Genomic DNA, 12,949 nt, shown 5'->3' with positions numbered 1-12,949 from the left:
AAGTCGGTTTCTATTTAACCCATAGTTGGGACCCTAACAGATACTACCACTCCGGGTCAGAGTGGACCTGGGAGCAATGGCAATTAAAGGGTGGCTCCACACTCCCCAAAGATCCGCAAGCTGGGGCCTCACCACTGGATATAGTTTAAGGTCATATCCAGGACCTTGTGCCAGTTTTGATTCCAAAGCAAGAACGCATCACATGGAGATGTAGCCGATGAGAGACGATCTCGGATGACCACTATGAAGACACTAGGTATGATATAACTGTATTGTTGTAACAGATCGCGGACGCGCGTATACAAATGCCGAGCCGTTTGTGAAATTATGTCACGGTAGGGAAAAAGAACATGGCTATAAAAAAGAATGTGTGCGCATGCAACAAAGTACGTTCGAGAGCACGTTCGAAACGACGTTCGAGAGAACAAAGGTCAGAAAGAAGGAGCACTGTCACATTAGAGAAGACGATCACATTAGAGAGGTCAAAAGTCCGAGAGAAGAAGCACGATCACGTTTTATTCAGGAAAGTACCCTAAAATAAATATCGTCGTCACAAAAACAAGGAGTCAAGTTAATACTTGTCCAGTGTTCCCTGCGACGTACTCTGCTACAACATGTTGGGTCCTTGGTATACATGGTAACGCGTGTATAAACGTATGTATACGTTACACTGTTATAGTTTGATGGTTCGCATTCGATATCACATATATTTAATACATATCGTGACTTGGTTAATATTAAACTTCACATTGGAGAGGAGGTCATGTAACGCTATCATCAAACGAAATACATTCCATGAGCGATTTTTCTGACAAAGGGAGAATAATTGCCGTTTTCTGGGTCGGAATCTGTCCATATAATATTTATCGTTAACTACCTTAAAGTGATATTTACTTTAACTTCTAGTATCAAGTCGTTTCATATAGTGTTGAATGATAAAATTGTCGCCCTAGAAAATAGGACATGCTTCCATTTCCGTTTACTGAAAACCGGTTTTCTTTCTTTTTTTTTTTTTTTTTTTCTTTTTGCAGATCATCTACTAGTCGGCAATTCCTGTACAAAACCCAAGAGCGATAGGAGCCTTTGATCGTGTCTTAAAATAACAAAATGTTCAACGAGCGAGATCGGAGATGCTCCACTTTACGACTCATGCTCTCTAATCTAAGTTATGACAACAGGACTATTGCCAATAGCCTCAAAATGCATCGCTGCATTGCCCCGAATAACAGAGACGGGTCCAGGGGGATGAAAACAAAGTTTTCAGCCACGGTCATGGCCTTTGGTGTGGTCATGTACCTAACCTTTTTGAAGTCGACTTGAAAGTCAACACCAAAGTGTACCTGGATGGGCTGAAAAGTGTGGTGATACCCGTACAATTAGGTGGCGGCTGACAGACCCTGGGTGTGGCAGCAGAACTCGGCGCTAGCCTATAAGTATAAAGAGACCCAGGCTTGGCTTCAGAATGAGTGCTACGACTTTGGACCTTTTTCTCACTGGCCCAATCCCCCCACCTCGACCTGAACCTGCTGGACTACTTTGTTTGGTTATACGTCGAGAACATCAATAATGTGACTTCCCACAATACCAAAGCCAGCCTGATCGCCACCATCTTCCGACTATTCGCCGAGCTCCCGCTGGCGTTTGTGGTAAAGGCATGCTCCTAGTTCCCGATCCGTACCGAGGTGGTGATTTAGGCTGAAACCGGCTACATTGAATAGATGTCAGATCTACTACATAATCACGTTATCTGAACTAATTTTTCAATTAAGGTTTTAAAATAAACTGCAGTGTTTTTTGTTTGTTTTTAATTTGCTTTTTGTTTTGTTTTTTTAGGGTGACACTTTTATCGTTCCACCCTGCAGTTTCTGGAGCGATTTTCATGAAAAAATAAAAACGATGGATCTAAACAGACTGCAATACTGTGAAAATATCCACGAACTGAAATGTAATATCAAAAGATTATAGTACTACATATCAGATTAAAGTTGAAAATTTATTGAACCTGTCTGTCAGGCTCGAATTTAAAATTGCATTTTCATCATTCTGGCAGGCTCAAATTTTAAATAGAAGTCAGTATGTCTGTTAACTGAAAGTCTGTTACGTAAAAGTTTGTAAAGACAGACGAGAAGTTACGATGACGCACGAAATGCCATCTTTAATGGCGTTCGAGCTGAACTGAGGAAAAAATTACAAACTTGTCCAACGGGATTTTCGTCTTTTCTTTTCAATTTTGCCATATTTGGTTATAAACATTGACCGAAAATGTAACTTGCTATTCTTTTTTGTTTTTGCTGGGTTTTTTTTCTATTTTCTATTTTCTTTAGCAAAGTTTATTATTTACTGGACGACATTACAGATCGCCTCGTTGATAAGTCTTTCTGAGGTAAGTCTTAACCGTTTTTCTTCTACTCTTGTAACTAGCCTAGCTGACGACCTCTCCTTCTCCAAATTTCAACTTGTTGTACATAATTTGCTGTTTAAATCTTTTGGAATATAAATTTTCAATTAATCACCAAAATGAATTGCAATTGGATTCAATTTATACATTTGAGGTGAAATAAGTTTCCGTATTTTTAGGTGGAGGTTCATAATTTGGATTATTTTGATTATTCGGAGTGTTGTTCTTGTCTTGATTGTTATTCTCACAATGCTTCGGCCAATGTAACCTCCGGCCTTCTTCGGATGTATCTTCTCGAACCCAGGAATCTTTGTGTTAAACCCTGGAATCTTTCTATCAAACTCGGGAATCTTTCTGTCAAACGCGGAAATCTTTCTGCCAAACTCGGGAGTCTTTCTGTCAAACCCAGAAATTTTCTTGCCGAACTCGAAAGTCTGTTTGGAATTTCGAATGAAGCCCTTTATTTAATACACGGTGATAGCATGCTTTCGTTTCGACAGCTAAAATCGGGTAGAAGTTTTAAGTAAGTCGCAATGGTATTCTTAGTATCGCTCGCACTAAGGGTTGAACCTTCAACTTTCAGAAGACTTTCGCTTAGAAATGAACATACTCGTCAGCACATTTAAAAAAAATTTAAATACTAAAAAAAAACTCCCTGAAATTTTTCAATATTTATTAATAAATATATGTTAATAAATATTTATTAATAAATCTCTGTTAATAAATATTTATTGATAAACATCTATTAATAAATATTTATTAATAACTATCTGTTAATAAATATTTATTAATAACTATCTGTTAATAAATATTTATTAATAAATATCCGTTAACAAATATTTATTAATGAACATTTGTTAAAAAATATTTATTAATAAATATCTGTTAATAAAATTTGATAAAATATCGTGAATTTTCAAATAAAGTTGTTACCCTCTTTGTACCCCGTTGGAATAAAACTAAATCAAAATTCCTTACGCTTATTAACTGTGTTCTAAAATGTAAAATGATTGATTAATTAGTTTAGGAGTGAGTCCTGTACATACAAATATAGAACTATATACACCTACCTGACTTTTTACGCACTTTTTTTATGGGTAGAGATAGATTACGATGTGCTTTAATAGCGAACCGAATCATCTTGTAAAAATTGAACAGTAATTACGTATTAAAAAATGAGGTGATAATATGAGTATTTTGTTTTAAATTGATATATCAATCCAAATGTATATTTTAAAAATAAAACAACTTTTTAGATAATTTTATAGATAACCTACACTAGGAGAGACTATTAATATTTGTGCTGACGCCTTATATCGAAGTCAACTTCCAACTCCCTGAATTAAGATTTTAGCACATAGGGCCTTGATGATTTGTTCCGAAGCTAATCTGGATGACGAGCCTAAATTCATTACTAAGACCCTTTGCAACAATGTTTACCCCTTAGGCATTGTTGAAACTACTATTAATAAGAAAGTTTCAAATTTTTACAAATCTTAAGAAATTGTAGCTAATAGATGCCCTGTTTACCTGCGTCTACCTTGGCTACGTAATATCAGCCATCGATTTTCTAAGCAAATCTCTTTGTTTGTAACACGGTGTTATTTTGCATTGAACCCACGCGTTGTTTTTCAACCAGACCTATGTTGTCGTCCATTCGCTAAGATGTTCTCCTCCCCACCACCATAATAATTTTATCATTTATTTATTTAAATGTAGTTGTAGCGCGCACTATGTTGGGTGGACATCGCAAAGATTAAATTTTCGTTTAAAACAACACGTACCATCAAAGATTCGTTATGCAAACTTTTCACCTTCGGATGTTCTGAGTAATACGTATGGTTCTTCGATTTGCGAGTATCTCATAAATAACCATGCGTGTGTCACGAATTTCAGTGCTGCCATGTTTAGATCTTGAATAAGTTGCACTCACCCTTTAATCTAAAAATTCTGGAAACTATTTTTGTTAAGTCCTTGAAACCTTCTCTTTGCAAGCAAAAACAAAATCTTTTAGGACTTAATTTAATTTCTATGTAATTTTTATCCCGTTTATTTTTAGTTTTTTTTTTCTACCCCGGCATATTCATGACGTATTTTCCTCGATTTAGCTCTGTTGAGCGAGGAACAAAACCATGTTAGCTAAACTTTATTTCCGTTTTTATTTTTTTAATCATGTATATATATATATATATATATATATATATATATATATATAGAGAGAGAGAGAGAGAGAGAGAGAGAGAATGAGAAATATATACAGTAATATGTATAGTAATATATAGCAACTAGCAGGACCTGTGGAAATTCCACACGAGACTAATTCATATGTAGCATATTGATGATGGAATTCAGTGTAAATGGAGACGCTCTAATATTATTGTAAATTTTTTTGTTAAAACTGCAAAAGTGTTTATCTAAGCTAGCACGAAAACCCGGCAAAACCCGGCAAAACCCGGCAAAACCAGGTCGTAAAGTACGCTTAAATATGATATTTTAATTCTTGCAGATTTCGTATATATTATTGAGTTAATGTTCTATCAGTTTTTATTTTAAAGTTGCGATTTCAAAAATAAAAATATATCTATATGACTTGGGTTCATCAGCTTGAATCGAAACCGAATCCCAAACTTATGAATATATATATGAATATATATATATATATATATATATATATATATATATACACACACACACATATATATATATATATATATATATGTATATATATATATATATATATATATATATATATATATATAACTTTAGTTCCGTCAGATATAATCGAAATCAAAACTAAAACTTATGAAGAATTCTTGGTAAAATTATTTTAAAAAAATAGATGACTTAAGTGCCATCAGCTATAATCGATACCGAAACTAAAATTATGAAGAATTCTTCGTAAAATTATTTATTACAAGAAATGGAAGTACATAACAATTAAACGACCTTTGCGTACGCGTTACACAGAAAGTATTATATCGTATTAATGTATAGATATGTACTAATAAATTGTGGTCTTTTTATCTAGAAATAAAATAGGTTTAAGGTTCCTATTATTCGTACTAGAATGGCCCCGCATAGTGCTCTAACTACTACGCCTGAGGCGTGGTAGTTAAGGTACTTATAAAAATTCAACTGTAAAGTGATATTCTCCTGAAAGTTGAAGGTCCAATCCCGAGTGGGAGCGGTCGAAAAATACAATTGCGAATTACTTATGTTGACTTAACGAGAGCATGTTACCCCGTGAAGTAAATAAAGGGTTCCGTTCGAAATTCTGTGAATATTCTTGAGTTCGACAAAATATACCTGAAAGAAGTTCGGAGGTTACATCGACCGAAACGTCGTGCAAATGAGAAGAGTAGTCTGAAGAATCCAAGAAATAGAAATAAACCAATTCTCATCTCAAAAGTTTGATCTCCTTGATGTCTTCTAACTTTTACTGGTGAATGTCGGAAGGAATGTTTTTATTCTTTTTTTCAACAAATTCAAACTATATGATGGAAAGAGTGTCGAGTCTTTCCTTTTTATCTTTCTTTTTTTGTGTGTGCGTATTTAAAAATCATTGGAACATAGCAATTTCAGTTGGACTTATTTTACATTAAACTTCATCGGTTGGAAATTATTTTACATTAAACTTCATCGGTTGGAAATTATTTTACATTAAACTTCATCGGTTGGAAATTATTTTACATTAAACTTCATCGGTTGGAAATTATTTTACATTAAACTTCATCGGTTGGAAATTATTTTACATTAAACTTACTCCGTTGGAAATTATTTTCAAAATTAAATTAGCTTTTGAAAACAGTTTTTTTTTTTTTTAATAATCTGAGGAATTTTCGTGTAACAGTTGAAGATATTTACTAAAAAAAAAAAAAAAAAAAATTATTTTAGCATGATGCAGCTGTAAATATTAACCCCAACGATGATTATTTATTATTTATTATTAAATTTACTTTAGAGGAAGCAAACAAAACAAAGCGGTTTTCAACCTCAGCCGGTTAGACCAGGTTCCTGCAAATGAGGAAAATTCTAGGAAGCAAGCTTCTCTTTTTCTATCATCAACGCTCTGACCCCGATTTTGCCCCAATTGAAATGAATGTCTCTCCTTAGAGAGGCTTCATGTTTTGATAAGCTTTTGTGTCTGACCTTCACTCCTGATCTGGAATTGAGCACATACATCAAATCCGTTGCCAAGGTCGCTGGAACAATGGCGGGATCATTCTCCAGTAGATATCTCACTGTCGATAAAATCCTTACACTATATAAGAGCCAAGTTCGTCCTAGGATGGAGTATATATCTGGGCAGGAGCTACTCGGAGCGCCCTATCCTATCTTGATAGAATTCAAAATCGGCTTCGAAACCTAGTAGCTGATGCCCGTTTTCCCTTTCTTGCAACCTCTTTCCCATAGAATAGACGTTGCTAGCTTGTCTCTGTTATGTTATTATTTCCATGGCAAGTGCTAATCTGAACTCCAATTCATGATCCTCCCTTGCCAAACTTTCAAAAAAATATACCTGTCTATCTAAAACCACCATCAATAATTTTCTCAACTCTCTACCTGTGCCTAAACGTCGATTGCATGAACAAAGCTTATTTCGTAGAACTGCCTGCCTCTAGAACTTTGTTTAGCTGACTTGTTTTATATCTGATTACAATGTGGTTATTTTCTGGCCTAACGAAAACAAGTTTTTGTTAGACCATCCTCTTAAATAATCAAATTACACCAACTGTCCACTACTAACGATTACTATGCTATTCCCCCAATGACTACCAAACACTCATTAACACTTATCTTTGAGTGGACCCCGGGCCTTGATAAGAAGTGACTCCTCTCTAAAAATAAAAAAAAACAAATAAAACTTTTAAAAACTATATAAAATGCATAAGCGGTTCTCAGTCGGGAAGACGACATTGTGTCTTGTAGTTTGTGTTGCTGAGCGTCTTTTATTCGTTCCGAATGGATCAGATGATCGTTGTTGGTATTTATTTCTCTGGTATCTTTCTAGTTAGAATTCCTTCTAGAAAGACGTCGATTCCAGAAGAATCACGTGAAAGTTGCCAACATCCTTCAGTGAAAGTATTTCTCTGGAACGAATCGGATTCGAACTTGGCACACACACATTGTCAGTCCGTGTTGTTGACCACTTAGCCACCGTCACGTCGCTCTTGTAGTTTTTGGAGGAAAGAGTCAATGTCCTTCAACGTGCAGCGCGTAATATTTCCAAACAACCATTCACTTAGTATAGATCAGTTATAACGTCGCTAAACTTTTAAAAATCGAAAGGAAACGGGCGTGTCAACATGATTAGATCGTATGTACATAACATATTAAACATTAGCTTTGCCCGGGCGCAAAATACGCTTAAATATGATAGTTTAATTTGTTCAGATTTCGTATATGTTTTAATAGAGTCGTGATTCCTAAAATAAAAATAATGTATTTGGGTGCTATCAGCTAGAATTGAAACCGAAAACAAAACTGTAATATTCAAAGCTGGTGACGTTACCATTGTACCAACGTAACACGCATAATAACTGATTAAAAATTTAAAATAAACTAATATGAATGTAACAAATGTATGACAGTTTTTTTCGATTTTGACCTATTTTTAACCCCCTTAAAAACTATTTAAACTGACCACAATCCCATAAAAGAATGGTCCGTAAAAATCCAACCATTTAAGGCCCTTAACGCCGCTCTGCGACTTTTAGTTTCGGAGAAGATAGAGTTTGAAAATAGGGAGACAGACAGACAGACAGGCATATAACCGTTTATTTATCTAAAAATCGAACTGCAGATTGAAGTTGTGTGGTTATTTGAGGGGAAGGACGGTAAAGTTTTCTTTTTAAATAATTAGATTAATTTTGTATTAAGTCCAAATATTTTTATTTACAAAAATAAAATAGCAAATAATTTGGAACGCGTTTTTAAAATTATTGAAAAATAGTAACTATTTTATGTTAAACTTGTTCAGCAGACTGAACATCACTCTAAACACTGAATGTAAGTTTTTCAATATATATATATATATATATATATATATATATATATATTAATATATATATATATATATTAATATATATATATATATTAATATATATATATATATATATATTAATATATATATATATATATATATATATATATATATATATATATATATATATATATATTGAGGAGTTTGGAAGTAGTAATCCAAATAGCTATTTCTAAACAATATGAAAAACAAGTATTTTCACTGTGTTGATTTCCATGTTAAAAAAAAAAACAGGATTATATGTGCGTGTTTAGTAATATTACGTACATGGGATTAAATAAACCTTGCTCTTGTGAAACTCGTAGGGTCCTTTTCCAGAACCTTTGGATCCTGAAGAACTCCGAGTGAGAAACACTGATTTATATAAAACTAAAACTCTGAGGACAGTGTATCTTTAACATATGAAATGTAAGGTATATTGTTCGAGCGCTGTCTCATTTGCTAATGTTTAATCACAAAATTAAGGTTGGTTGGTTTGTTGTTTTTGTTTTACGGCATATCAACCCTTTTCGGGTTATTTAATGCTGAATCCAAAGATACGGAAGAAAATCTTTTTAATAGAATATATTTGTTGTTTTCAAGTCGGTTTCTATTTAACCCATAGTTGGGACCCTAACAGGTACTACCACTTCGGGTCAGAGTGGACCTGGGAGCAATGGCAATTACAGGGTGGCTCCACACTTCCCAAAGCCCGCAAGCTGGCGCCTCACCACTGGATATTATTTAAGGTCATATCCGGGACCACAAAATTAAGGAAGAAACTATGGAAGACAACTATGTAAAGAGTTACATCGATTGACACGAGAGAATTTAATGATATAGATTGTCTAACATTTAAATACGGATAAATGTTATTTTGCCTATTTATTAGATGTTAGGTGAGTATTTTCGAAACAAATTACCCTCTGTCTCTCTCTCTCTCTCTCTCTCTCTCTCTCTCTCTCTCTCTCTCTCGTTGCCACCTTTGACGGAATGGGTACTCATTATTTTTCATTTACACTTAAGAATAGATATTCTAGTATGGGCTTAATATTAGCCCTTCATTAATCATCGGGCAACGGCAGATTGGTTTTCTAGAACGTTCATAAAATCTGAAATATTATGTCAGCAGTTATGGGTTATTAAGTCCATAATGTTTCTAAAAGAGGAAATTCGGTATTTCGGCAATGATTCACTCTTCTTTATTCTGTTATACTTGGGTGTTGTATCAGACTTTTAACGTAGGTTTCATGAGTAAAGGATCAGGAGATGACTGTCACTAAAGGTCAAAAGTCAAGCGTGAGAAGTGTAGACAATTAGATAAGTAAGAGCCGTTATCCGTTAAAATATGCGTGGGGTTGAATTATCAATTTAAGTAGTCTATTTAAACAAGAGAGGAAAATCACAAAGGAGTGAGAGAGAGAGAAAGAGAGCGAGCGAGAAAGAGAGAGAGAGAGGGAGGGAGAGAGGGATGGAGGGAGTCATATACACGTGGCCAGCGTTTTCTCTAAATAAATCACGGTATTAATAGCTCTCTTCATTTGACACCAAAAGAGGTCGGCTATCATCTGCGGTTGGTTCAACAATAATGATAAAATAGAAAAAAAAACACAATACTGTAACTTGCTGATGAATGCCTGAGTTAGTTTAAATTATTATATTGTATTTATTTATTGAAAGAAATCGTCTAACATCGAATTTTGCTTACAAAATTATTTCTTATATACATATGTGTGTGTGCGTGTGTGTGTGAGAGAGAGGGGGGGGACAATGTCGTAAACTTCCCTACCTGTGGAAGTAGCACCCAATTGATGCACAGTTCATCAGATTTACTTGCCGAGGAAACATCATCATAAAAGATCCCAAAGATTCGGATACAAAGCTTTATACTCTTAAAAGAAAAACAGATCAAATTAAATTATGTTTTAGTTGCTGAATATCGTTTGAGATTCGTAGACAGGAGGATTTTTATTGACGGCAGATGGCTGACCCTAGTTGACCTCTATCATGACAAGAGTACCACTTCCACAATTAAGAAGGTTATCCACCTACTCTTGGCTCATCTTATATATATATATATATATATATATATTGTCGTCCACATACAGTACTGTTTCGTTGTATCGCAACTAATCAGTGCGGCTAGACATACACCTTTCTCCAGACGCGGATCGAACCTGCAAACGTCGCATTGACAATCGGCAACTTGCATCATCGAACCACAATTCAGTGCCGTAAATATTTCTCCATTTACCATTATTGTTCTGACATGGCACAAATCTCCAACTCTTTAATTTTCAAATCAATGAGCTAAACCCAGAACCACACCACTCAAATCTGTATATATCGTGTTCGTCCTTCGAAGTCGAAGATAACCATGACATCAGTGAGTAAAAGTAGTGTCTTTGTGCTTCCGGAGATGACTTGTAAGGCCGATCCGGGCATGGAAGTCTCTCCCACAAGTTGGACAGTGGTGAGCAGGTGTTGTGGAGACAGAGCGTGTTGTTGCACGCTTCTGTACTGCTTTGAGAGTTCTTCTCTCTTCAGCTGTTTCAGCTTCTTTGTTGATGAGGTGACGTCAGTGAGGTCTGTCGTATGCAAGCGATTCCCAGGACTCGGTACTGATGTTGAAGTCTTTGAGGGAGACTTTGACGTTGTCCTTAAAGCGTTTTCTTGGTGCTCCGACTGAACGCTTGCCTTGGCACAGCTCGCCATACAGGAGTTATTTTGGGATTCTTTCATCTGGCATGCGGGAGACGTGACCTGCCAATCTCAGTTGGGTCTTTCGAATGGTAGTAGTTATGCTAGGAAGATTAGCATTTTTCAGGACCTCTGTATCAGGGAGTTTGTCTTGCCATCTGATATAGAAGAGATTTCGGAGACATCTCAGGTGGAAGTGGTTCAACGTTTTTTCGTGCTTTCTGTAGGTAGTTCATGTTTCTGAGCCATAGAGCAATGTGGTGAGGACAACTGCTCTGTCAACCTTCAACTTGGTGTCAATGCTGATTCCTCTCCTTTCCCAGACTTTGCTTCTGAGTCTCCCGAATGCGCTGCTTGCCTTGGCGATTCTATTGTTGATTTCGAGATTGATTGTGGCTGTCCGAGATAGAGTGCTGCCCAGATAGGTGAAGGTCTCAACCGCTTGAAGGTTCTGTCCCTTGACTGAGATACTTGGCTCATGATGCAGATTTCTGGGAGCTGGTTGGAACATAACTTCGGTCTTATTGGTGCTAATTGTGAGACCGAAGTTGTCACAGGCTGCGGAGAATTTGTTCATCTGGTCTTGCATTTCTCACTCGTTGCTGGCATTGAGGGCACAGTCATCAGCAAAAAATGACCTATCTATATATATACAAAACACAAAAACAAGGATATTATAAACTTTAAGTTAAATAATAGTTATCTATTCTGCATATTATTTAATCCAATACGTACAAATATAACGAACATTATAACTAAGAAGTCTCTTATTTTAGTAGATGGTTTACACCCATAGTAATGTATGCACGTTACCTACCTCCGCTAAAGTAATGTAATTTTCATTTTAAACATTATTAGCTTAATTAATAACAAGTAAAATTAACACCTTATGTAACGCATATAATAATGTGATAAAATTAACACCTTATATAACACATATAATAATGTGATAATATTGGTAATTGCTTTAAAATATTGAAAATAATAAGAATAACAAAATGCGTACACGTACGCATTTATATACCCGCATAGATGTGTGTACGTTTATATGTACCTCGATAAAAAATTTTAATTCTCATAATAACTCCATAATGATCTTTGATCGTAAATTTAAATATAATTCATTAACTAATAACTTGATTTAATAAATTTAATATTTTAAAATTATTTACTTAAAAAAAATATATATATGTTAGTATTTGTTTATGTGTATGTTCATGCGTGTATTTTTATGTATATATGTGTGTATGCATATATATATATATATATATATATATATATATATATATGTACATACCTATGTATGTATGCATGCATGCATGTATGTATGTATGTATGTATGTATGTATGTATGTATGTATGTATGTTAAAGCTCTTCCACGATGATATGAAGGCTGTGATCAACGTTGGAAGAAAGCTGGCTGATGCTATCTCAGTAGAAAATGGTGTTAAGCAAGGATACATTCCAGCACCCACACACTTTGCGTTGTATTTCACTATGGTCTTTCTGATGGCATTTGGGGGGGGGGCTCTGATGGTGTCTATATTCGTTACCGAACTACTAGAGGGTTATTCAACATTAGGCGCTTCAATGCAAGTACAAATGTACTCACTAACACGATTCGTGACTTGCTCTATGCGATTGACTGCGATCTGGTGGCTCATACGGTGACAGATATGCAGCATCTTGTGGACGCCTTTGCGGTTGCCTGCAGCGCATTGGGCCTGACCATCACTCTGAAAAAAATGTATCAGCCTGCTCCGGGCATGCCATACTATGAACCATCAGTTTATATCTGTGGGTCAAGGATAGCGGTTGTCACTTGTAT

At 35.2% G+C, this 12,949-nt stretch overlaps 2 protein-coding genes across 2 annotated transcripts in view; one reads left to right on the top strand and one right to left on the bottom strand.

The window, feature by feature from the left end:
- The first annotated feature begins 1,900 nt into the window (after positions 1 to 1,900).
- Positions 1,901 to 12,949, top strand: part of LOC145252611 (uncharacterized) — a 54,583-nt gene continuing 43,534 nt past the window's right edge. The window contains exon 1 of the mRNA XM_080112321.1: positions 1,901 to 2,383. The gene's annotated coding sequence lies outside the window, so the exon portion shown is untranslated. The remainder of the gene's footprint in view (positions 2,384 to 12,949) is intronic.
- LOC145252306 (uncharacterized) lies at positions 11,353 to 11,709 on the bottom strand. The gene has a single exon (XM_080111720.1). It carries the CDS (start codon positions 11,707 to 11,709, stop codon positions 11,353 to 11,355), a length of 357 nt encoding a protein of 118 aa, XP_079967846.1.

Source organism: Euprymna scolopes, chromosome 29 (assembly GCF_053919585.1).
Source record: "Euprymna scolopes isolate OS-2025 chromosome 29, ASM5391958v1, whole genome shotgun sequence".
Lineage (NCBI taxonomy): Eukaryota > Metazoa > Mollusca > Cephalopoda > Sepiida > Sepiolidae > Euprymna > Euprymna scolopes.
Note: the sequence above shows the minus strand (reverse complement) of the source record. Positions and strands in the feature narration are given on the sequence as shown.